General features: G+C 41.4%; 1 protein-coding gene and 1 long non-coding RNA gene across 2 annotated transcripts in view; both read left to right on the top strand.

Annotated features, from left to right (window-relative positions):
* Positions 1–27,843, top strand: part of LOC146581796 (uncharacterized) — a 521,657-nt gene that overhangs the window by 306,777 nt on the left and 187,037 nt on the right. The window lies entirely within an intron of this gene.
* Positions 25,347–26,284, top strand: LOC146581800 (histone H1-like). Its single transcript, XM_085248571.1, has 2 exons — positions 25,347–25,374; positions 25,935–26,284. Exons 1-2 carry the CDS (start codon positions 25,347–25,349, stop codon positions 26,282–26,284), a joined length of 378 nt encoding a protein of 125 aa, XP_085104697.1.

Raw genomic sequence — 27,843 nt, 5'->3', positions numbered from 1 at the left:
TCAGCTTGTCCTAGGTCACGGTTTCCTTCCACATAAAGCTTTGCAAAAACTGCATAAAAAGCCCTTGCAGGAACAAAAACATAATATTCCAGAAACATGCTTTACCGATCTGATCAGCTGTTCAAAACACTTCCTACGTTGGAATAGACGTCAGCGCGAACTTTTGCATTTCCGCCATTACCTGCCCGAAACCGGAAGTGACGTCATTTTCGCGGAAATGTAGTCTTTTTTGCGATCAGGGCCTCATGGCCTATACTGCTCTTTTTAAAAGTTATCTTTGACTTTATGACTTTCTGTGTCGTTTCTGGGATGCTTAGGACTCATATTGCACTGCTGGAAATAGTTTATTTTGATGCATATGCTGCTTTTTTGCAAATTTGCAGTATAATATTTATTTTCGTTTTTCCTGCAGTGTATAAAAATTGGTGTATTTCAAAAATAAAACTATGAAGACACTCAAAATAAATTTCCTGTGGTAGGAAACTATTTTGTGCAACTTTTTTGTATTTACAGTTTTGAGGGATAAGACTCTTAAATTTCTCTAACTACAAATATATGTTAAAAAATCAAAAACGATTTTCAATTTTTTTGTAGTTTATTGCACTTTTTTGCAATTTATGTAATTACTATGCACTTAATGAATACATATTATTAAAATCTGGGCTATAATGGTTGTATTGATGTATAGCAACTTGAAATGCTCCCAAAAATGGCTCCACAGCATGTAAAAATATAATATAAGCTCTGGCGGACTTGGTTCTATGGTAGGTCTTAAAGGGTTAAAGTCCTGTTTGTGGCACATTAGTATATGTGAGGGGGCAAACTCCTCAAGATGGGTGGTGACCATGGTGGCCATTTAGAAGTCGGCCATCTTGGATATAACTTTTATTTTTTTCAATAGGAAGAGGGCCATCTCACACATCAAACTTATTGGTAATGTCAAATCAAATCAAATCAAATCACTTTTATTGTCACATCACATGTGCAGGTACATTGGTACAGCACATGTGAGTGAAATTCTTGTGTGCGAGCTTCACAAGCAACAGAGTTGAGCAAAATACAAGAATGGCTACATCTGAAACTAATAAATATATGTACAATATATAATAGTATATGCATTTCTGGATGTGTATGCTAAATATTTTTCTACGTGTGTGTGTGTGTGTGTGTGTGTGTGTGTGTCATAAGAAAAACAATGGTGTGCTTGGTTTCAACGTAACTGTTAGGATGCCTGGGTCGTCGACCCAGGGTTTTTGAGTTTTTGATATTATTTATACTTCCTAGTTTTTGGTTTCTTTGAGTTCTGTCTTATGGCTTATGTCTCTGTCTTCTTTAGTTGCTCTGTCTCCCCTATCACCTGCATCCCCTTGTCTAGTTCGCGTCTATGTGTATCTTAAGTTCCTATATCCCCGTGTTCAGTCAGTGTTTGTGTCTGCCCTGATCCCACGTCTCTGTTCCCTCTGTAGTGCCTGCATGTGAGTCTGTTATGTGTTTCCTGTTTTACTTTGAAGGTCTCTGTCTTAGTGTGTTCAGTTTACGCTTCCTTTTGTCTCGTCAGTCCTGATTTGTCCCAGCTGTGTTTCCCTCCTGTTACCCATTCCCTGATTGCTCCCTCTGTGTATTTAACACCAGTGTTTCTCTGTGTCCGTGTCGTGATCTACCGTTTTCTTAGCTGTGTGTTCTGTCATTTCTCCAGTTTAAGTTTGTTTTGAGTTTTTTCAGTTATGTTATATTTTTGAGTACCTAATTAAAGCCTTTTTGAGTTCACGTCCGTCTCCGGAGTCTGCACCTTGGGTCCTATTCCTGCCTGCACACAGCCCCACCTAACAGAAGATCGCGACCATACTATGGACCCAGCAGACTTTGAACTCCAGGAGCGACGCCGAGCAGCCTTTGCCCAGCTGGAGGAGGAACTCCGCTGGAAGCCATGGCTCACCCCTGACGTCGGGCGCATTTTCCATGGCACTCGGCTGGCTCTCGGCGGTCCCCGGAGCTGCCAGAAGTCTCCACCTGTTGCTCCGCTAGCACGCAAGATGCGGCCTTTTCAGTTGGGAGTCCTCCGCGTGGCTTCAGGCACTCACGCTCCGGCCTCAGCGTCACCATTCTGTGCACCGGAGGCTCAGTTGCTCACGCCGCCAGCTACCTCTGCCCGAAGGAAACGGCGCTCACGTCGCCGTCATATGGACACGTCTGAGCAACCTCAGGTGGTGAGTCAAAAGGACTACACTTTCCAAACTCCACCTGAGCCGTTGAACAGTAAAGACTATGAACTCACCTCAGACACTTTTGGGATTTCTTTTCTCGACGAGGATTTGGATTGGGAGGCCAGTTTTGGTTTGAATCTTCCCACGCTAGTTCATCGCAATAAGCATTCATCTGAGATTTTTAGTTTGAGGTCTGCTCGTTGGGGTGGGAACAAATTAAAACCTGAGTTTGCCGAGTCTGTTTTTTCTGAGACTGTGAACACTGCTAAATCTAAGACTGTACAGACTGTTAAACGTGGTGGGGAAGGGTCGTCACCTGTTTTTGATGAGCCAGTTTTCAGTGAGCCTGCTCCTTTGCCTTCCGGTGCTCCTTTGCCCAGGGCAACTGCGGTCCAGCCATCTCCTGCACCTGTATCAGTTCCTCAGGTGAGGGGGGCTAGGGCCCAGTTGGTCCCTGCTCCAGTTTCCAGGCCAGCTGAGGCTCCGCTAGTCTCTGCGCCCGTGCCTATTCCGCGGGTGGGAGCGGCTACTGCCCAGCAGGCCACTGCACCGGTTTCTGTCCTCGCTGGAGGCTCGGGTGAGCCCGTCCAGCAGTTTTCCGTAGGCTCTGAAGACATAGCTCAGCTTAGTGCTCATCCACCACCTCACCCACCATTACTACCATCTTTACAACAGTCGATACATATTAGACTTCTCTCCATAGCTCAGACATTAGCTCACCTATCGGCTCAGTCACCTGCTCAGTCACCCGTCTCCGCTGGAGGGTCCGAGGGGCCCGTTCAGCCACCCGTCTCCGCTGGAGGGTCCGAGGGGCCCGTTCAGCCACCCGTCTCCGCTGGAGGGTCCGAGGGGCCCGTTCAGCCACCCGTCTCCGCTGGAGGGTCCGAGGGGCCCGTTCAGCCACCCGTCTCTTCCTGCTGGAGGGTCCGAGGGGCCCGTTCAGCCACCCGTCTCTTCCTGCTGGAGGATCCGAGGGGCCCGTTCAGCCACCCGTCTCTTCCTGCTGGAGGATCCGAGGGGCTCGTTCAGCCACCCGTCTCTTCCTGCTGGAGGGTCCGAGGGGCCCGTTCAGCCTCGTGCCTCGTCAGCTGGGGGTCCGGGAGGACCCAGCCAGCACGTCCTAGTGTCTGCTGATGGTTCTGGCGAGGCCGTTCAGCCACCACCAGCTCCACCGCCTGGTCCGGCCTCCGAGTCTGCAGTTCCGTCTGGTCCGGCCTCCGAGTCTGCAGTTCCGTCTGGTCCGGCCTCCGAGTCTGCAGCTCTCCCTGATCCGACCTCAGCCTCTGCAGCTCCGCCTGCTCGGCCTGCTCGGCCTGCACGTCCTGTCCGGCCGATGACTGGACGTCATTGCCGTCATGGACGGCCCCCTGAACTACGTCACCGTCGGTGCCTCCCGCCCGGCCGGCCTCCTGATCTGCTCGGTCGCCGTCGGTGCCTCCCGCCCGGCCGGCCTCCTGATCTGCTCTGTCGCCGTCGGTGCCTCCCGCCTGGCCGGCCTCCTGAACTGCCCGGGTTTGGACTATCGTGCTGTCAGCCTCCGGGCCGGCCCCCGGAACTTTTTTGAGACTATTGCCTGGGCCTCTGCGCTTTTCGTGAGCTCTTTTGTTTGTTTGCTTTTGGACTATGCCTGGGCCTTGTTGCTGTTGTTTTGGACTTTGTTTCTGTGTTTTGTTCTGTTGCTTTCCGGGCTCCAGTGTTTGCACCCTGGTTGGGTTGTTTTTGTTTTTTTTGATTTTGATGTTTTGGTTTGGGCTGTCTGGAAGCCAGCCCTTAAGGGGGGGGGTACTGTTAGGATGCCTGGGTCGTCGACCCAGGGTTTTTGAGTTTTTGATATCATTTATACTTCCTAGTTTTTGGTTTCTTTGAGTTCTGTCTTATGGCTTATGTCTCTGTCTTCTTTAGTTGCTCTGTCTCCCCTATCACCTGCATCCCCTTGTCTAGTTCGCGTCTATGTGTATCTTAAGTTCCTATATCCCCGTGTTCAGTCAGTGTTTGTGTCTGCCCTGATCCCACGTCTCTGTTCCCTCTGTAGTGCCTGCATGTGAGTCTGTTATGTGTTTCCTGTTTTACTTTGAAGGTCTCTGTCTTAGTGTGTTCAGTTTACGCTTCCTTTTGTCTCGTCAGTCCTGATTTGTCCCAGCTGTGTTTCCCTCCTGTTACCCATTCCCTGATTGCTCCCTCTGTGTATTTAACACCAGTGTTTCTCTGTGTCCGTGTTGCGATCTACCGTTTTCTTAGCTGTGTGTTCTGTCATTTCTCCAGTTTAAGTTTGTTTTGAGTTTTTTCAGTTATGTTATATTTTTGAGTACCTTATTAAAGCCTTTTTGAGTTCACGTCCGTCTCCGGAGTCTGCACCTTGGGTCCTATTCCTGCCTGCACACAGCCACACCTAACAGTAACTTTATTCTTTCATGAGTTATTTACAAGTTTCTGACCACTTATTCAATGTGCTGCGCATTGTGTTGGATTGTCAATGCAACCCTCTTCTCCCACTCTTCACACACTGATAGCAACACCACAGGAGAAATGCCAGCACAGGCATCCAGTATCCGTAGTTTCAGGTGCTGCACATCTTGTATCTTCACACCATAGACAATTGCCTTCAGATGACCCCAAAGATAAAAGTCTAAGGGGGTCAGATCGGGAGACCTTGGGGGCCATTCAACTGGCCCACGACGACCAATCCACTTTCCAGGAAACTGTTCATCTAGGAATGCTCAGACCTGGCACCTATAATGTGGTGGTGCACCATCTTGCTGGAAAAACGCAGGGAACGTGCCAGCTTCAGTGCATAAAGAGGGAAACACATCATCATGTAGCAATATCCAGTGGCCTTGAGGTTTCCATTGATGAAGAATGGACCCACTATCGTTGTACCCCAAACCATCACTTTTGTTGTTCCAACAGTCTTGGAGGGATCTATCCAATGTGGGTTAGTGTCAGACCAATAGTGGTGGTTTTGTTTGTTAACTTCACCATTCACATAAAAGTTTGCCTCATCACTGAACAAAATCTTCTGTGTGAACTGAGGGTCCTGTTCCAATGTTTGTTTTGCCCATTTTGCAAATTCTGTGCACCGATCTGGGTCATCCTTGTTGAGATGCTGCATAGCTGGAGTTTGTAAGGGTGCCATTTGTGAGTAGCTAATATCCGCCGAATGGATGTTCGACTAATGCCACTCTCCAGTGACATGCGGCGAGTGCTACGCTGTGGGCTCTTGCTGAATGAAGCTAGGACAGCCACTGATGTTTCTTCATTAGTGACAGTTTTCTTGCGTCCACATTTTGGCAAATCCAACACTGAACCAGTTTCACAAAACTTAGCAAGCAGTTTGCTAACTGTAGCATGGGAGATGGGTGGTCTCGTAGGGTGTCTTGCATTGAAATCTGCTGCAATGACCCGGTTACTGCGTTCACCAGATATCAACACAATTTCGATCCGCTCCTCACACGTGAACCTCTTTGACATGTCAATGGCTGTGAACAAAGAGAAACTTGTATATAACTCATGAAAGAATAAAGTTACGTTGAAACCAAGCACACCATTGTTTTTCTTGTGACATTACCAATAAGTTTGATGTGTCACATGGCCCTCTTTCTATTGAAAAAACAAAAGTTGTATCCAAGATGGCCGACTTCATGGTCACCACCCATCTTGAGGAGTTTGCCCCCTCACACATACTAATGTGCCACAAACAGGACTTTAATATTGTTAGATATTTTAGTATTATGGGAGCATGTACTGAATACCTTTTTTGATGATATTATACAAAGGACCCTGTTTCTGCAATGCCCTTTGTTTGAACCTCATGTCCTCTTGCTGTGACCCCACGGGCGACTTCCTTTGGCCTGCTGGTCTGGAAAATCCAACAGTTCATCTATATGTAAAGAAGGCACTTAAACTGGAACAGGCATAGCTGCGTCGATCCTGCCGTGGTACAATAGGACAGTGCATTCCTCGAGTGCACATCAAGTTTGTAGCCTGCTAAAGATCACACACCATTGATTATGTGCCTCTAGGTATATATGGTTAAACATTTCCTAATGCAAATAACTACATGCAGTATTCTACCATGTGCAAACTTATATCACTAAAGGATTCTAAATGTCTAGTGTTTAATGGACCTGTATAGAAGGCCCCTTTCAGAGCTAGGGGGAACTTCCTTATATGGTTGTAACTTGTAACTTGAAAACACGAACCCTTCTGCCTATAAAAACCCTGCACAAAAGAATAAACCTTTGAGTTGATTTTGGGAAAGCAACCTGAACAGTCTCTGTATCACTTTGTTCTCCTAACTTCTCCCGACGTCGTAACTAACCCGCTGACGGTATATTGCTGAGTGTTGCTTGAGAATATATTGCTGAGTGTTACTTAAGAACAATTTTAAATCTTATAGAGTAAGGACAAAACCACGCCTCGGAGAAACCCGGTCCACGGACCAGACCCGGGACGGAGTTTCTTTCAAATATCACCAACCATTCCCATTTTATTACGGTGTCCATATAAATGGCCCACCCTGTACATTAGTGGGGTGATTTTACCTTTTACCTTTCTGGTCGAATTTTAGGTGGACTGACTTTCGATCTAAAGTTGAATGGAGCAAATCCACACTCTCAGTGCAAGTTTTAGTGTAAGCAGATAGCTTTTCTAACAGAGGAAAGACTTCAAAGACTGATTTATTTATTTATTCATTCTGTTTGGTCCTAGCTGGATACCCAATATCTGTAGCTTATGCCACTTCAATGTAATCTAGTCAAGCAGATTCAGAGCTAAAGCACATTTTACATTTGCCATAACATAAATGTCCCTGAATCACCACATTACCTTGGAATGCTTTGTGCAGAACTCTGGCGCTCCTGTATATTTTATAACTTGACAAAACTCAGTTTGCAATTGTGTGCTGGAAATGGGTACTTCAAAAGAGTGCTTCCTGAAGTGAGGTCCTGGGAAGCCAACAGGGGTTATTTTGCAGATTATGGATCACACAGACTATTAAAAAGCACAAAAGATGTACTACTCAGCAAATGAAAGAAGCAGCACTTTCTGCTCTGAGAGCAGAGAAAAAGTGATACAGCTTTGCTTTCCGAGAACAGCGACTATAAGGAGGATTACACGGATGAATGATTACTGTGATCATCCAATAGCAACTCTATCATGAGCTTCTCTTATATTAAGAAAGTATCAAAACTGTCAAACTGAGAGAGCTCCATAATGTTACTGTGACTACAATACAGTATAGTGTGTTTGGGAACTCGGGCCGCAAAGAATGTAGATAAAAAACAGTTTTCAGTACGAAGAAGTTCAGATAAATAATAAACCACTCCTGAAAAAAGCCAGCTGGATTTCTACTGAATGATTTCTTAGTAGTTGTCATGAAAAATATTTACTGGTGGAATATTCAGTTTCACATATCCAGAAGTCACTATGTGACCAACTCTCAACTCATTTTAGTGATACTTGGACAAGTGGGGTCCACATTGTGCTGCATTTTGTACTACTGCTGCATTGTTCAGGTCATTCAAATGGAGTTCAATTGGAGCGCTTTAACATCTGAAATAGAACAAAACAGTGACTAGAGCAGGGGTGTCAAACTCATTTTGGTCTGGGGGCCGCATACAGCTTAATCTGATCTCAAGGGGGCCAGACCAGTAAACTCATTCCAAAATTATATAGAACTAACAGTAAGTCCACTTTTTTTCTTTGTATTAGTGCAAAGAAGAAATAAATTATAAAACTCTTTACATTAAATTAATTGTCCTTTTACACTTTTACTCAGTTTAACATTTATTTAAGTGCCATTATACAGTACATAAAAATCTGATCACTGTGATTGTACAATGTTTTAAAACACTTAGTCAACAAACAGTTTTGTGGAACTTAAAAACACTGCCTTGCATGTTAAAATACATCAAACACATCTAAATTTAGAAATGAATGAATTTAAAATCCATTTTCCAAATCTAGGAAGCAATTCTGAACACATAAATTGAGGCCACACACTTGAAATCTTAAGTGGTAGCTGTTTTAAACAGACATTTGATGAAGTAAATTTGGCCCCTTCCTTGTTAATGCATAAAATGTAAACAAAACAAAAAACCTCACATAGATAACATATGTGGCATGCATAAGACATAATCTTTTACTTAACAATAGTCTTCTCTTGTAAATCTGTTTCTGACTACCACTGACTTTCACAGCAATTACTAGAGCAAATATTCACGTTTGTTTATTTCATAGTGCAATGTTCAAAGCAGCATTCCATAGAATTTAGTCTTGCTCAGTATTTGCCCCTGAAACTTGGCATCTTTTAGCCTGCACAAGTGCATCAATATCAGGCATCATATCCTGAGTAGCAGCCAGTTTCAGAATCTCATTTAAGTGCTTATGTGTGAGCTTTGAGCGTAGCTTTGTTTTATTAATGGTCATGAGTGAGAAAACTTGCTCACAAAGGTAGGTAGTCCGAAACATGGACAACATTTTTGCAGCCATTGCTGTCAATTTAGGATAGCGTGGTAGGAGATACTTGTAAAATGTGTCCAAGCCCACAGAGGCAAATTTGTCCTTCAATTCTACATCACAGTGCAAATCAATGATTTCAAGTTGCATGTCAACAGGCACATCAGAAGCTCTGACTGTGAATGGTGAGCGAAAAACTGCGAATTCTGTCTCGAGTTCGCTAATGACCTGAAATCGTTTCTCAAATTCCCTCAGCAACCCTGAAATCTTGTCTTTGTACTGTTTCACGTCAGGATTAACATTTGCTGCGCACACATCTCGGAGACAGGGAAAATGAGCAGGGTCTCTGCTTGCTATCTGCGTCTCCCATAACGTGAGCTTTAACTTGAATGCATGTATGCTGTCATAATACTGTGTTACAATTTTTTTGCGTCCCTGCAACATTCTGTTCAGATTATTCAAGTGCTCTGTTATATCAACCATAAATGCAAGGTCCTGCAGCCAAAGTGGGCACTGTAATTCCTTAACAGGTTTTCCTTTTTTCTCCATAAATTGTCCGATTTCCCCACGTAGATCAAAGAAGTGCTTCAGCACAGCACCTCTGCTTAACCATCTTACCTCAGTGTGGTATGGCAGACCATGGGTAATGTTACAGTCACTGAGAAGGCTGTCAAACTGACGATGATTGAGACCTCTGGCTCGGATGAAATTAACAGTTCGGACAACCACCTCCATGACGTGATCCATTTTTAAGGACTTGCAGCATAATGCCTCCTGATGCAAAATGCAATGAAATGTCCAAAAATCACCCCCTCTATTTGCGGCTTGTACTTTCTCTCTGAACTTGGTCACAACACCTGCTTTTTTCCCGATCATTGATGGCGCACCATCAGTGGCCAGGCTTACGGCGCGGGACCAGTCCTGTCCAGTGCTCCAGCTACGGAGCGGAAAATGTCCTCAGCTGTTGTGGTGTCGGTCATAGGCACCAACTCGAGAAACTCCTCTGTGACAGTCAAGGTATCATCAACTCCACGAATGAATATGGCCAGTTGAGCGACGTCTGTAATATCAGTACTCTCATCAATTGCAACAGTAAATGCCAGAAATGACTCCACTTTGCGTTTCAGTTGGCTGTCCAAATCTGCCGATTGTTCCGAAATCCTGTTTGCCACGGTATTTCTCGTCAAGCTAATATTGGCAAAAGCTTGTCACTTCAAAGACACACAATTTCAGCAGCCTTCAGCATGCAGTTTTTGACGAACTCCCCCTCAGAGTACAGCTTTGATGCTAATGCTACTTGGCTAGCAATTACGTTGCTGGCTTTCACCGCAGCATCACTGACATCTCGGCTCCGGGTGAAAACAGATTGCTGTTTCCTCAGACCAACCAACATTTCATTTACCTTCTGTTTTCTCAGTTCTCCGTGCAAGCTGTTGTATTTTTCACCATGTTGAGTTTCATAGTGGCGCCGAATATTGTACTCCTTAAGCACCGAAACTTGCCGCATGCACACTAGGCACACGGGTTTCCCATTCACCTCCGTGAACATATAGAAAGAAGTCCATTTTTCTTGAAAAATCCGACACTCTGTGTCCACTTTTCTCTTTTTTGACAAAGACATTTTGCTGATGAGGGTGCCCGTTCCAAGAGAAAAAGCGGGTAAAGCGATTGAACTGACTAAAACACAACGCCCCTAGCGAACAACATAGGAACTGCAGATTTTAAAGAAAATGAAGTTTATTCTTTTTTTTTTAATAATGCAAATTTATCCCCGGGTGGACTAAACCCCCTGGCGGGCCGGTCCAGGCCCGCGGGGCGTATGTTTGACACCCCTGGACTAGAGCCAAAAGTACTGTTCTTGGATGTGTAACCATCCAAGAACAGAGGAAGTGCAGAGAAGCTCTTTGCTGATGGGGCAAGAAGCCCTATTAATGTCGGTTAAACATTTGGAAAGGGTGTATTTCAGACCAAATCATGACTTTTTCCCCCCTAACCCTAAATCCCAATTTAAAGTCTAAACTCAATGTTGTAATGAAATGCCTAAACCACACCATGTAATTTAATGTCTTAATCTGGCCATTCCCAACCACATAATTTAATGTTTATTGGCTAACCAAATCAGACAGCTATACAAAATACAATCAAATTTTACAGTCAAACTGTAAAATTTGCAGATTTTTTTATTTTATTTTACCTATATAATGTATATAATTCACTCACTTATTGCACATAATGTCCTCCTTGTATACATTCACTCAGTGTATATGATGTTCTCTCTGTTTTTGCATAGTTGAGGAGCATGTAGGTCACCTTTCACTGCATGTTGTTCTTGTATAACTATGCACGTGACAAATAAAGAATTTTGAATCTTGAATCAAAATGCACAACAATATCTCTGTGCACCAGCTTAACAGGTAGCACTTGTGTTAAAGCATGTTTTGTATGCACGGGCATCTCTTTAGCCATTGCAGTTCAAGGCAGCAATGCATCAGCAAACACAAAACCATAATTCTGCAACAGATAAGAGACGCAAGATTTCTCAACTGGGTATGCATGGTCTGATTTTTTTTCTTTTTTAATATACTAAAACTGTCTAAGACAACGCAGGGAACTAAAGAGAGCTCTCTAGTGTTTCATGTATAAGGACACAAGGCTTTGTGTCCTTATCCAAGAAACTTATACAAGAAACACAGAGAATTCAGATTTTCCCAGCAGGAAATGAATCAATTTTTAGGTTACAGAGAATCTTGGTATGGAACGCCAGGACTGCCATAATGAATTAATTGAATACACCATTAAATAATTAATTAAATGTGTCAATAATTAATTAAAATTGGAATTAATTAATTAAATAAATAGTTATGACACATATAATTAATTAATTATTGACACATTTAATTAATTATTTATGTATTTCACATTTTAATTAATTATTGACACATTTAATTAATTAATTATTGACACATTTAATTAATTATTTATGTATTTCACATTTTAATTAATTATTGACACATTTAATTAATTATTGACACATTTAATTAATTATTTAATGATATATTTATTTATTTCATTTTGGCAGTCCTGGCGCCTGGCTCTCATCATGAAATAATTTTATCTGTCAGCCTCACCCATCAAACTCAGGGGGCGGGGTTAACGCTGCCCATGCAGCTTCTCTAACATTTGATTGGTTGCCGTGCAAAGTAAGTCAAAACAGGTCGATCCTAGATAATCGATTGCTTGTGTAGACTTGGGGCAGCCAGGTATCCCAGAATGCAGATCAAATCACAGGCAGCAATGGTGGTGGTGTAGTTTTAAAATACCCCGTTTTTCTGTCACCAGCTACACTTTTAACAGTGTTTTAGCCGCGAATGTCGCGACGTATGTCTGGTCAGGTTGTCAACATAGAACATGTTTGCAAAAGTGTTCAGATGTTTTCAGAGATTTCACTAGCTCTGCTAACAATTAGCATGCAGAGTGCACCCAGGGGGTTACGTTAACCGGTTTGTTTACATATTCCACTCTCCGTGTTCCACATGTTGCATTCGCAGATTCTCATTTTCACCCAACGATCGTCTCTTTCCGCCTGGTCTTGTGTCTCTGTGCTTCTGTAACATAAAGAACGAGCTGACATTTTTTCTCACGAAACCAGCGATCAGCTCAACAGACCCTCAGTTTACCTGCATGCATCCTCCTCCTCATCTGTCAGCTGTTTAACACCTGCTGCTAATTCAAGAAACATGCCTACGTTACCTGGTGATAGTCACAGTTTAACTGGGCAGCCGGTGCTCGATATAAAGCAATGTCAGCGCATTTTTCTGCACAAGATAAGTAAATATAGTGTTTTCCCCGAGCGCAGAGCTGCTGGAGCTTGTTTCCTTACAGAGCACTTTATAGGCGAACAGCTTCATCAGCGGCTGATGTCCAATCACCGGCACACAGCTTTGAAACCTCAGCTGAGTTTTAGCTCTCAGTGGTTAAACGCTGGACTTCATTCACTCAGGTTCTGTCTGTCGGGTCACGTTTACTTCGCTGTTTTATTTACAACTGAGCAAATCGGTTTGGCTGAGGTTAAAGTTATGTTTCATAACGTTTAATGGTTCACTGGCACATGTGTTAGACTGAACTATCATCTAAATATCATCTGTTTTTTAATAGTTATTCAACTGTATTCTAAGCACCAGCTGTCTGTTAGAATGTGATTTTTTTTCTCTCTCTGTTGGCAGAGGTATAAAAATGCGCAGGAAATTCTGACGTGCATGGCGAACTTCACCGACGATATTTAGGGAGGAATAAACACACATCAAACATAAATGAACCATTTGCCTGTCTCCATAATTGAGAGCATTTTCTCTTCTTATGTCAACACTCTCTCTCTCTCTCTCGTTTTTTTTTTTTTTTTTTTTTGGCTTTTTCGGTCATGTTATGTTTACCTGTCAAAGGCTTGTTACAAACTATGAAACACATCGTGCAGACTTCTGGATGTTAGAAGAAAACTATTACTGCTCATGAAGGAGACTAAAGGCAGGAAGGTGTCCTTTAAAACTAAACATGTTAATAGGACCTCCCTATTTATATCATAGTTTATGATATAGCACGTGTATTTCAGTAATAGCCTGCTGATTTCAGTGTAGTGAACAGTCTCACAGCTCACGTAGGCGATATCTGTGATACTCCTTAACTATAATTTATCCAAGTTAACTTCAGTTAACCATTCAGACAGTTCTTTTGCAATGAAAAACATAAACACCCATGCTGCCGGTAGGTTTCCTCAGTGCCAGCTGTTAACATTATAGCTGCTTATGCAGTAACCATGGTAACCACGGACTCTGAGCGGCTCGATCGACGGAGGTCAGACAACAATTTTACATGTATGATCTTAAAACAGGACACAGCCACTATACGTGCTGGCTTCATATCAAATGTGAAGGCAGACTGAGTCCATGTTTGACGTTTTTTATATCTAATCTTCCTTTTCAAACATTTAAACAGCAGCGAGTCTGCAGCTGAGGGAATACAAACTCAAATTGTCGGAACAGGTTTGCTCGTTTCTTGGATTCATTTGGTGATTTATTAAATGTATAACTGTTATTCTAATCTGCTGCTGAGTCTCTTACACTTTTCTTTATGCTGTATATTTTCATGTCTCTGGAATAGTTGGCAGTTAGATAGTCAGCTGGGAAACTTTGTGTTAACTCATGGAGCTGAGGATATCGTGGATATGCTGACCTCGCTCTGTGGTGTACAGGGCCGTTTACCCTCATATTCACAATAAAAATATTAGCCGAACATCATGAAGTCTGTATGTGTTTCATAGTGTCGAACAACCTTTGTACAGTTAAAGCCAGCAGTTACTACATGACGGAAACACCAACGTTATCTTTTTTTTTATGCGTTTATACACAGGTCACGCTGATTACTGAACAAAAACCCAAAGATCAGATGTTAAACAGATTTATTTGCTCTCTCTCCTCCTTAAACATGTTTTTAATGTTAGTTATAATTCAGAATTGGCGACTGAAACACGAAGGACACATAAGAACATCAGGAAATAAAACCCCAATAAATATAACCTCAGTAAAAGAAGTCAGCGGGGGTTACTACAGCTGTGTACCAGGGCCTGCGCTTTGTCGGTGGGATTGCTTGCGAGACGAGCGGGTCTATCCCACGCTTTGCCGTGAGACTGGGCAGACATCTCCGAAATCATCGAAGCACTTTTGCAAAGAGGCTGTATCTTGACAAACCGACCAGACACATGAAGATTAAACCACTACATTCTCGGCTAAAAAAAATATTAAAATGGTATTTGGTGACACACAAACAGGGTTTTTCAAAGTTCAGTTCTGTTAGCTTCCACGTGCCGGTTGTTGTGTGCTAGAAACAATGGCCACCAGGCCAAAGCAATGGTTTTGACTCGATCAGCGTTAACCCCGCCCCCTGAGTTTGATGGGTGAGGCTGACAGATAAAATTATTTCATGATGAGAGCCAGGCGCCAGGACTGCCGAAATGAAATAAATAAATATATCATTAAATAATTAATTAAATGTGTCAATAATTAATTAAAATGTGAAATACATAAATAATTAATTAAATGTGTCAATAATTAATTAATTAAATGTGTCAATAATTAATTAAAATGTGAAATACATAAATAATTAATTAAATGTGTCAATAATTAATTAATTACATGTGTCATAACTATTTATTTAATTAATTAATTCCAATTTTAATTAATTATTGACACATTTAAATAATTATTTAATGGTGTATTTAATTAATTCATTATGGCAGTCCTGGCGTTCCATATCTTGGTAGCTCCCTGCTGTAAAAACATTTTCAAATTGGTTTTGTGTACTACCATAAATTTGATCATAGAAAAGTATAATGGAAAATCAGCTTTCAGCAGTGACATGCAGTGTTGGGGAGTAACGGAATACATGTACCGCCGTTACGTATTTAAAATACAAAATATGAGTAACTGTATTCCGTTACAGTTACCGTTTAAAAAGGTGGTATTCAGAATACAGTTACTTTGTTGAAATAAATGGATTACACGGCGGTAGTTTCCTGTTTCATTTTGTCGCAGGTCAGGACTGTTTGGGTTTTGTTTGACAGCTACGTTCTGTTGTTCCAGGCGGCAGCGTTACGGTTGCCATGGTTACAGGGCGACGCTCTCTCTCTCTTCGACTGTGTGTTTCCTGGGTGAGAGAGAGCGCCTTTTCGTTGTTGTTGTTGTTGTGCTAAGCTAACAGGCAGAATGCTACAAGCATAGCTCTAAAGAATGTAGCATCATGGGCAGTGTAGTCCGTGTTGCAGGGAGAATGGACTGCCATACACGTTATGGGTCTGTGAGCGCGAGGAGGGAGAAAAAGGGGAGTGGAAAGGTACGAGTTGTCATCGAGGAAAAACGGCAGCTGGAAGCATGTAAATATAATAATAACCACTGCAGCCAAGAAGAGTGCCTGACGAACCCAGTTGTAAGTAAGCTACTAAGACTCGACTGTACACCGTGTTCGTGTTTTCCTCCGAAAACAATAAGTTCCGTTGGAGCAGCCTTTCAACGCCTCTCTCTGTCCCTCGCAAGAAAAGTTGACCCACACAACAAAGTAAAGTTATTTTTCGGCTACAAGCCGACAGGGACCCCGCCGTATTAGTCAGAGGTCCCTTTACTACAGTTCGGAGTCGCGGACCTTCAGTAATAGTAATAAATCACACAGCAACAGTACATTCACGTTGTTGTAAAAAGCATGATAATATTAAGTAATCCAAAGTATTCAGAATACGTTACTGTCATTGAGTAACGTAACGGAATACGTTACAGAATACATTTTGGGGCATGTATTCTGTAATTGAATACATTTTAAAAGTAACCTTCCCAACACTGGTGACTTGTGATGGCTTAACTTGGCTTTGCTGTAAGCAGCAGAGAATTGAAGAAACACACATTAGCATAAAGAGAGATTCATTGATTTATGAAAAAAATTTCAAAAGTAAAAGTCATTTTTGTTCATGGAATAGAAATTATTCATCTGTCTAAGGTTGTTTAGCTGTATTTACTCAGGTTAATATAGAAACTGTGAATGGAAACTGTAACAAAACTTTTATCCTTTGCCCACAAAAGATTTTTAAGGCTGAAACATAGAGGAGGCTCGTTTAAATGGCAGGCAAATATGGGCAAATATGCCATTTACCAGGCTGTAACAATTTGGACCAAGTCTCAGAATTTTAAGTGTCTTTGAAGTATTTCATTGCTGTTAAATTAATTCTGGGGCTATGCTTTCATTACTGTAAACATGAAGCCATAACCTCCATGTTGGTTCATTCGTGTGACTGTCCAAAGAAAAAACTCTCTGTTATAACTCAGATAGAAATACAAGATTTAGATTTATGTTAAACGCTTTTGAACAGCCAGTCGCCCTGGCCACATCTGCCATGAGCCCTGACACACTTGTCTGGGATCCAGACTGTGGAATCTAAGCTGGTTTTGTTATTGTATTTCTTGGAAGCACAAACTGTCAAAGAGTGTCAGCTTACTTAAAGCAAAAATGCAAGCCTCTGTTGGTCATTTAACTGGGACTTCTAAGTTGCTGACACAGTATTTCTCTTTATTTTCAATGCTGACGTCTGCATGTATTTCAAGGCTTCAAAAATAAATAAATAAATCTTGTCAAAATATGTAAATATATTTTCTAAAGGGACATAAATGCTTGATGTGCAGTCTCTAATCCGACTGTCACCTTCTCTGACAGTAGGTGTCAAAGATTTAATGAGAAGTTTTTTTCTTCATAGCTTTCACTGCTAGTAAATTGTCACTACTAGTTTCATTTCTATATTAAGGTGTTCATCTGTAATTGATGTGCCTTTTTTAACCATTATCTAAGAGTCTGTGAGGCAGAAATGACTTATACGCATAACACAAACTGAAAACCGGTCCATGAAAATCGTCTCTGTGCCAGAGTGTTTAAGGGTTTTCGCTCAAAGTTTTAATGGGATTTTTGAAAAGGATTTCCTTTGATCTTTTTTGATACTATTTATTTGTAAATTTTCATCGTCCTGTTGAAAGGTCCAGATCATCTTCATCTTTTAGTCAAGTTATCCTGAGCTCTCTGAATAGATTAATTGAAACGTTTAGTCATTGACTGCACACTGACCATTTCCTCATCATGCTTTACAGTTAATATATGAGACCCATTTTATTGAAAGTTACCTATGGTCTGGTGAATATATCTCCTTTTCACTCATCTGCACAGATAATTTGACTAAACTGGATTTTAATTTAGGGACGTCATGAGCTTTCCTCTATCACTTCTCATAAACAACAACCGGTGAACTAGTAAAACTGACTGTTCTGCATGTATACTTTTATTTTAGGTAAACTCATAAAGCGGCCTTTTAATATTTAGCCTACATGCACTTGAAATTCACTTCACATATCTCTATGCATACTGTACATTAATATAATACTGTGTACAGTGCAATCTACGTGAAAAATCGTGCTCATTGTTTTTTTACACCCATCATCACTCTAATGCTGCTCGTGCTCGGTCACGGTCAGCACGTGCCAGTGTTGTGCCACAAACTCCCGCCTGTCTCCTCTCGTCTTTGTACCTTCAAGACATTTCGCTGTGAAGGACTGTTTACGTCTCAGCGCTATTGTGAATGCCGACGAGACATTTCCGGCGTTTCTTACTTCAAGTTAAAAGCTTTGAAATGGTGATTCAGCTTGATGCTTTTATTGTGAAGGAACTATCGGAGATGCACATAGGTGTGTTTACAGAACTTCTTCTTCTTTTTTTTTTTTTTCTTTTGTCCTCAGCGCGGGTGAAAAAACTCGGGCTGCACGTAACCGAAGCTGCTCACTGCAAAGGTCGGTGCTGGTAACCGGAACACGGAGGGCCCCCTCCACCGACTCATACAACTTTTTTTTTGTCGTGTAGTCGTCGCCACAAACCAAAAAAAACATCTACAGCTTATACAAATTTAAATTACATACATACATTTAAATCCTACACTCCTCTTGCAGGATTGAGTAAATAGTTCGTACGTGCATGCGTGCATGGATGTTTTATGGTATTTGTGTTCTTGTGTGTGAGGCTGCGTGTGCATGTGTGTGATGTGGACTCAGTAGGATTTCTTTTGTGGTTTTTTGTATGTCTGGCTGGAGTCGTGCAGGGAACAGACAGGGTCGAAGAAGAGGTGGAGCAAGAAATGTTCTAGACAGTATTGCTAAGAGCAACGTGTTCTTTCTTCTGAAAATCTGAAAATCTTTTTAGGATCTCAGGATGGCCTGTGCACACGGACAGCTGTTTTCAACTGTGATGAACCCTGTCACTCCATTATCCCACTGTGCAAGACTAGTTTCTTGCACGTTAACTGCTGTAAACATGCACGTTTCAGTCAGCACAGGAGAACTACATTTAAAGCACGATGTCAGCATCATCGGGAACATTATGAATCTCGCAATCTTCAGAGACTAAAGATTGCTCAGTATCCCTGGTACCAAGTACCAAATATGTACCAAGTTCTGTCACTCTGATGGTTGATTGAGCAGAAGGGCTGGAAGATGCCATTTTCATGGAGAATTTCAAGCCCAACAGATGGGAATTACCGTTCTTTTCCAAAGTTACAGCTGCTAGAGACGCAGTGGCCAACTCTACGGTTTTTGAAAATAGCTGCCACACCTACCCGCACCCTTTAAGATCAACCCACTTCCAGACCACGCCCTCTTCTGTTATTTAAAAAGAAGACCGCCGTCTCATTCCAGGGGGTCAGTGTTGACATTGTGGAGGACTATAAATACCTTGGAGTACACATTGACAATAAACTGGACTGGGCTAAAAACACCACAGCACTTTACAGGAAGGGCCAGAGTCGTCTCTATTTTTTGAGGCGACTGAGGTCCTTCAACATCTGCCAGAAAATGCTGAGGATTTTCTATGAGTCTGTGGTGGCCAGTGTGATCCTCTATGCTGTTGCATGCTGGGGGAGCAGGCTGAGGGTCGCAGATGCCAACAGACTTAATAAACTGATCCGTAAGGCCAGCAATGTTGTGGGGATGGAGCTGGACTCCCTCAAGGTGGTGTCGGAGAGGCGGATGCTGTCCAAGATAAAGACAATGTTGGATAACACCTCCCACCCACTCCATGACATGTTGGTCAGTCACAGGAGCTCGTTCAGTGAGAGACTGAGATTACCGAAAAGCACCACTGAACGACACAGGAAATCATTCCTGCCTGTGGCCATCTCCCTGTACAACGCATCCACTTAACACACTGTTTGCTGCTACAACTACACATGTTTCTTTTCCAAATATTTATTTATAAGTGACTTATGTATGTATGTATGTATGTATATATATGTATATATTGTACTATTCTTAGTTAGCGTATTGTCTGTCTTGTCTTAATGTTGGTTTAAAATGGAGCACTGTAACAAAAAATAATTTCCCCCAGGGATCAATAAAGTATTCTGATTCTGATTCTGATTCATTCCTTCAAACCTTTTTTTTTTTTTTTTTTTAGCTCAAAAACAGAGAGAAGTATGGCCTCTACAGCCCTGCGCCACCCTGCGGAGGAGGAGGAAAGTTCTGCGGACGAGGGCACAATATTACCTGACACGTCCGGTTACTATCGACCCTTGGAAAAGCAGCAGCAAGCGGACGAGCTTGACGGTTGGGCATCTTCTTTGTTCATCGATACCGTGAAAACTGCTGTGTATCATCTTGTCAACCTCGTAATCAACAAGTACCTCACTGACACATGCAACGGTTGTATGTCCGATCAACCCCACCAGAAACAGCACGAGTGTTCGCGAGTGTTGGAGGATGACTTTTACGCTGAAAATTATTACAGCATCAGAAAAAGACTCCTCACCCCTCGTTTCATTCCATCCATTCAACGGCTGCTGATTGCTCGCCACATCAAAATGGACGACGTCAAAGTCTGCATGGTGGCGGAAACTCTCTTGCACGAACTGAAATCGGAAAGGAAAGTCTTTGACGCCATCGCCGAGGCATACCACAATCTGGTAGGTTTGGACATGGTGAAAATCAGACAGCGACGGTTGGTCGCAGAGTTTTACAAAGGGGGCTGCTAATTTTTTCTCTGAAAGACTGATTTTTTCATTCTTAGAAAGTGTAACCAGCATTTTACCAAACAATGTATTCTACATATAGTGCATTTAAAAAAATAAAATAAAAAATGTACCCACGTAATCGGTGATGAATTGTGAAGTTACAATTCTTTTCTGAAAAAGCATTTTTATTTTTGTATATAAATAAATGTTGATGTTGTGCTATGGGATTGTATGTTTCAATTTTACTTATAATGTGCCAAATCACTACAACAGGCGGCTCAAGGCGATGCCATCCAAAGTAAGGTTCTTGTTAGCCGCAGTGTTTCTAAGATTTTTACGCCCCGTTACAATAACCTTAGTTCTATCTGAACTTAGAAGCAGAAAATTAAAGCTCATCATGCGTCTAAGACATCCCGGCAGTTTAACCAATAAAAGCGGGTATCATATGCATAGCAGTGAAAATGTATGCTATGCTATGCCTTCTAAAGCGCGTATAATGTAAACAAAACTGGTCTTTGCACAGAAGCCTGTGGAGCTTCATAATTAACCTCAGTGTGTGAAGAGGACTCTCCATTTAATAATAGCTGTAATAAAATGTTATGGCCAACGGTGTTAAACGTTGCACTTGGGTCTAGCAGGGAAGATTTCAACTTTTCAATATGAATGAAGGCTGAAAACTGATTAGATTAATGTCTGATGATCTTTTCTGTGCTTCTTCAAGTTTGTAACACCAAACATATTAAAGGATGATATAAGGTTCACAGGAAGAGTTTAATTAGACACACATTTACTATTTTCTTTATACTCTTTCTTTCTTGACATGTTTAATATAATTACTATCAGAGGAGAAAATGAACCTTGTGTAGTTTAAAAACTTTTTATTTAATCAAACTGTAATGTTGTTGAACTCTGACGGACGTGTCTTTTAATCTTGTCAACAAATCCTTAATCACCTAAATCTGCCATTTATCATCTAGTAAAATGTTCCCTCTGCTTCTGTTGCACATCTCCCCGGACACTCTCTGCTTCACCTGTCCTGTGCAGGTGGTCCAACCCCTGCCTGCCTCCTTAAACTGGGGTGTTTAAATCTCTTTACCTCTGTTGTGAACTTCACACAAAGTTTGTGGTAACAAAATCAAACTGACGAGGATCTCGTTTGAAAAAAAAAAAAAAAAAAAAAAACACACACACGAGACAAAATAAAAACAGACTGCTCAAAGCAAAAGCAGAGCCCTCACAGCTGGTAGTACAAAACACAGCGACAACATGCGTATTAGATACCCTCAGTGCCAAAAGCATAAATATGAAAAAGGTGGGGTCACCAAGAATATCCTAAAAATGGCATTGAGGTGGGTGTTACAGTGAAAAAACAAAAAAGCAGCCAAATTTTCATCTGAAAATGTTGAATTTTAGTAAAAACAATGCTCTGTAGTTTGATACTGTCGTTACAGACAAAGCAGATGTTTAAAGCCTTCAGACGCTCATTTGAAATGCACACATTCTCCTTATCAGCTGGAAACATTAAAGCCGCAAAATGACTTTTTCGAACGGATAAAAACTATTGAACAGCAGCAATGATGAGCCTGTACCAGAATTTGAATGTACATGTGTTGAAGGTGCGGGTCTTGTTGAATTATTAAACATACTTTCTTTAATTTTTCGAGCCACAAAAACAACAACTTTTAATTTCTTCTGCTTGAGTCTCGGCCTCGGGTAGCTCTACTTATCACTGCTCAGTCAGTTGTCTGTTTGCGCTACTTTTTCAAGGAGCAGCGGATTATTGGTAAGGGTGACTTTATGTGTTTAGCTACTTAAGTGGAAGTACTGTGGATAGTTTTACCTTACATACATAGATCTACCAGTACAGCTTCTGAGGTAACTGTTTACAAAATGTTATAATCTATCCACAAGTTCTTTGCAATTTTACATTGATAAACATTATCCTTAACACATTTGGCCCACATAAAGTGCTATGGCCATCACACTGTCATTTAGAATTGTTTAAATAACTCGTGTCTTAAGTCCTTCCATGAAACAGAAAATAAAAAAAAATAAAAAGTCGCATGGTTCACTTTATATTTCTAACATTTTGTGATATAAAGTCGTTCATAACAAACTGAAAGGCCGGGAGTTTAAAATGCAAACCGATGGAAGCAGAAGTAGAAGACTATAATGTCACAGAGCACACGGTGTCTATTATTGTGTAGACATTTATAAATAAGAGCTTAATAAAGATGCTTAACTGTTTAACTCCTCTCTGGAGGGGAGAGGGAGGGGAAACAGGAGGACAAAGGAGGGGGGAACAACTAAGCTGTAGTGCCTCTTCACCTCACTGTACAATACCTTGTGCAATACTTTTTGTAAATAGTCAACAGTGCAATAGACTCAATACTTGAAATGTGCAATTCACTTGTATTTTTATTTTTTATTCCTATTTATTCTATTTATCCCCTTTGTATATTTTATTTATATTTGTCTCTGTATTTATATATATATATGTGTGTGTGTGTGTGTGTGTGTGTGTGTGTGTGTGTGTGTGTGTGTGTGTGTATATATAACAATTCTGTAACTGTAACTTCGGTCGTTGCTGTGCTTTTTTTGGAAGTCGAATTTCCCAGAGGAACCCACCCAAGGGATTAATAAAGTTCTATCTTATCTTATCTTATCTTATCTTATCTTATCTCTCTTAATTTCTTAAGAAATAAACAGGTGGCGTGATCTTTATCAAAAGTCGATGTTGCATCTGTGGCTAAACCCCTGTACCCAAAAATCTGCTGTGTGTGAGGCTGTGTAAGTAAAGCTTGCCCTTCACACCCGCGTGTAACAAACCATTTGTTGGGGGGTTGTGGATTTGACACCTCAGCATTGTGAAAGTGGGGGAAACATGTTTCTGGCTGTGCATAAGATTTCTGCTTACAACTTAGAATCTCAGTTCTAAATGAAATTCAGATGTTTTTTAAGTATGGCTAATGTATTAATTGACTTCTAAGGCACACACACACACACACACACACACACACACGCACACGCACACACACGAACAAAAACAACACCAACACAGAGAAGAAGAAGAGGGGGTCGTTTTACTACGCATCATAAAAACGCAATCATTCATCTTCCAACTGTATCTTTCTGTTCTGGCTTTAGAATCATTGGTTGTTTACTGAGCCGTACTTTGGGAGTCATACTGTTGTGATACTGGGGAGAAAAGGGTAAGGTTTGATAGACTAAACCCTTACACACATAACTTGAAAAAACCTAAAGAGTGTGTGAGACTGCTAGCTATGTTGTTCAGCAATAAACACATCTACAAATGTGTTAGTAAAGAGCGACTTGTACTTCTGTCCCATTAAGCAATGGTTTAACAAATTTCACTGCAAACTATAAAAGGAATCACACACAGAGTAATCACTGTTAGAATACACAAAACAACAGCCTACATTTTCATTTTTGAACATTTGGGGTTTTTTTTCCTGTTTTGTTACCTTTGGTAACAAAATAAACGTGTGTAATAAATATGACAGATGTTGCATAGACTGTCTCTAGGAGCGACTAAAATTTAAGGAAAAAAATGAAAGCAGAACTGAAAAAAGCTAAAGCACGTGAAACAAATTAAAAAAACAAACAAAAAAACTGAAATCAGACTTGAAGCAAAGTGATATAACAGCAACAAACACAGAACAAAGGGGAGCAGAGGAAGGCTGAGCCAGACACGTGAACCCTAGGCCTGCAGTCCCTATGCCGTTCCTAACATCAGTACACACAAATAGGAAAAATTCCCACAGAGAAAAGAGCCACACCTCCGGCTAGCTGTCCACAGTCATCTCAAAGGAGAAGAGCTTTGATGCCAAGCCTGCTTTTATGTGCCTCCACTGGGCCTACAGTATGTGTGTCTGAGACAGTCAGAGTGAGTGTGTTTACATAGACATGTACACTGATTTCTGCATGATTTTTGCAACATTGTTCACTTAAGTACATGCATTTAATATAGTAATTGTCATCATTATGGGAACCATTGCATGATATCCTTAGGGAAGCTGTGACTTACACAGTGGTCCTCTGTCAGGATAAGCAGTCCACTTGACCGGCAGTGCTCATCCAGTCAAATCTAAATTTAGACATCAATTAAAATATGCCAAAGTGAATCGGGGTCTCTGCTTATCTTTCTGTTAAAGTCACTACACACCACCAGACTTAGATTAAACCATAAATTCAAACCATGTGATATTTAAAGTGTGTATTTTTGTTTGTATGTTTGTATACAGTATTGTTAATGGAAAATTGTATTTAGTAGTCAGTATAATCTTTTAGTGATATAAGTTTGCATATGGTAGAATACTGCATGTAGTTATTTGTATTAGGAAATATTCAACCATGTATACTTAGAGGCATATAATCAATTGTGTGTGATCTCTAACAGGCTGCAGGCTTGGTGTGCACTCCAGGAATGCACCCCCACGTCCTGGGAGCATGAGACTTCGTACCTTGTTTTATTGTTTTACGGTAGAATTAACGTAGCTATGTCTGTTTTAGTTTAAGTGCTTCTTTACATATAGATGAACTGCTGGACTTCCTCACCATGTTATTTAGGGTGAGGGGGAGACTACCCTTTCCTGACCAAGGATGTACCTTTTGTGCTTTCATGACCCTTTGATCAGCAGGACACACACAGACACACACAGACACACACACACACTGAAGTATAAATAAAGACCGGGGCAGTTTCTTAGTGCGAGTCTCTCAGTAGGGAGCTGCCCTTGCTAGCAAGAACTCTGATCCAGCACTGATTCCTGACGCCGTGGGGAGCCAGCACCGAAGCCTGTGCACAGCCCTCTTGGACGAGGAGAGAGCCCCAGGACGTTAAATTCGGGTCTGGGCCGGTGTTTTTAATCTTGTCCACGGCGGTGGGATTCAGTCCGATGATCTGAATCACCAGTGAGACATCGGAGAGTGAGAAACACTATTTGGTATATAAAGACGGCCGCAAAAGTTTAAAGAAATGTGATAAAAAAGAAATAAAAAAAAAAAAAATAGGTTTAAGTTCGCCAAAAGGAACCGTGTTTTGACCAGTTTTAGAGGTAGCCGAAATTATCTCGTGACAAATTAGTTCGCAAATGTCTATGTGTGTGTATGTGTCTGGAAGTAAGTTGATTTTACAGCACAATACGCTGCTGAACTACTTCCATTTTTGTTTTCTTTGCTGAGGCTCACGTGCTGGTGACAAAGGAGAACGGTTGAGTTTCATCTCATAAAACTGATACCGCTTCACCGTTAGGGTGAAGTCGAAGGCCGTATCAGTAAACCACTCTGAAGTCAAGCGTGCCAGTGACGGCCCAGCAAAATCTTTGAAAATGGGTGATAAACAAGTAAAATTAACACCTGATGAGAAATGTCTAGAAAAACAGCAAGCCGGAGCAGGACTAATCCAAAAGAAAGAGAGAGGAATGCATAGTGGAAGAGCAAGAGGTAGAGGCTACACACACACACACCAAACAGTGACTTTAACACTACATGATGGAGGTGTGGAAAAGAGGGACATTTTGTACGTGACTGTAAGAAACAAAGAAGACAGTAACTCAGAATAGGATAGCAGCTCAGCTGAAGAGAGCAGTTCAGACTAGGAAGAACATAATAATCCCTCACCCAACACGGCGCTGTGGTGGGAAAGGCTCCATCATAAACACGCCCTGCGCCCTGTGCAGAGGTTCAGGCCAAGAAGAAGAAGACGACGACTTCCAAGCCCAAGAAGGTCGGCCCCAGCGTGGGCGAGCTGATTGTGAAAGCCGTGGCCGCTTCCAAGGAGCGCAACGGCGTGTCCGCGGCCGCTCTCAAGCAGGCTCTGGCTGCCAGAGGCTACGATGTGGACAAGAACAAGGCCCGTGTCAAGACCGCCATCAAGAGCCTGGTGGCGAAGGGCATTCTGGTGCAGACCAAGGGCACCGGGGCCTCCGGATCCTTCAAGATGAACAAGGCTAGTGAGACCAAAGCCAAGACGCCCGCCGCGGCCAAAGCCAAGAAACCGGCAGCAGCTGCTAAGAAGTCGCCTCAGTGAGAGTGGTGAGAACACAAATTTTGTTATTTAATGTGGGAAATCAAAATTTGGGTTAGCAAACCTGGGAAAAACAAAACTGACTGCTTAAGTTGGAAAATTGAGAAGGAGTCTGAAACACTGCAAAAATACAAACATATACAAAATCACACAGAACATGCATTAACCCTACTAATACAAACATAAAATAACTCATGAAGATTAGACATCTTAAGCGTGAGTCTGTTTATCATCTTGTCCAAGTCACCTCGTGTGATGCAAAGACCAGTGGAACTCATGGCACATTACATGCTCTGCTGGATATGCAGCTCCACAGACATGTATTAGACCTGCCTAATAACACAAACACCCATGCAATGAAAATTAGCTTGTTATCTTTCATCAGTGTTAAAATAGTGTCAATTTAGCAGACACTTGTTATCAAATACTGAATTTATCCAATGCAAAAAATTTGACTCTCTGGGTTGCAGGACAACAGTTTAACTTTTGTGAAAAAAAAGGATCCTGGTTTGACCAACCAGTGATCAGACAATAAATTTAGTTATTAATATAGTAAATTGGGAGAAGCTTCCTGCTTGATTGATGCAGCACAAGTAATTTACTGTATGAGGGAAATTGTCTTTTGTGATACTATTTTGAACATGCTTTTCTGTTGTCCTGTCAACTTAGTGGGTTAATAGCTGATATGCAAATTATTTGATCGGTTTTAGATTAATGAAAGGTGACTGAATTCTAGCACGAGTGAATGGGATGTTTGTTGTGTGTTGAGTGGAGACTCTAAAACACTGAGTTTCCTGTTTTGATGTGCGAGTGAATCCTGTATTTAGATACACAACTCTGAATACGTCAGAACAAACTTCTTTTGTGAAGTGCATGACAGCATGTCACATGTTTTATGATGAAGGGAAAAAGGAAAAATTGAATAAAATAGATCTGTGACCTAAATGAGTGAAGAGCGCAGAACTGGTGATTAAACTCATAGCTAATAAGACATTAGGGTTATGTTGTGTGTTTTGCAGCTGATGGTTGGTTTGGAGTGAATCTAACTGATGATTTTTCTTTTGTTGTGAAGTTGAGCCTGCCAATTAGTATGATGGTATGATGAACCATGCTAATGGTGATTTACCCTCCTGAGATGAGGAGTTTGTGTCATGACTTAACAAGGCCTTTTTATTTTGATACTTTCACAGTGCACTGAAAGTTTGGTTTGATAATCTCTGTTATTTTTCATTTTTGAACAGGCACTGATTTTGTTTGTCTATTTCTTTTCTTTAAGCAGATCTGCACGTCAGGAATTAAAAGTGCTATACGACCTGTCGAGAAAGCCGTTACAAGTGAGCTTCTCCAAAATTAAAATGGGCTCTGGAGAAAGCCACTTATTGGGACAAGTTCCTGTCCAAAAAGGATTCAGCAATGTAATCCGATCTAAAGTTCTTCTTTTTCTTTTTGAAATGACGTCATTTTGCTGAAAATGGAAACTAAATGCGACGATGGTTTCCACTATCAGCAAAGAAAGAATGAATGAATGAATGGAAATAAAAACAAACTGACTGACTGGTAAA

The sequence above is a fragment of the Mchenga conophoros genome, linkage group LG2 (genome assembly GCF_057382185.1).
Source record: "Mchenga conophoros isolate Kocher_MC1m ecotype Shallow Benthic linkage group LG2, M_conophoros_male_GT1.1, whole genome shotgun sequence".
Taxonomy (NCBI): domain Eukaryota; kingdom Metazoa; phylum Chordata; class Actinopteri; order Cichliformes; family Cichlidae; genus Mchenga; species Mchenga conophoros.
This window is presented reverse-complemented; position numbering and strand designations above follow the sequence as displayed.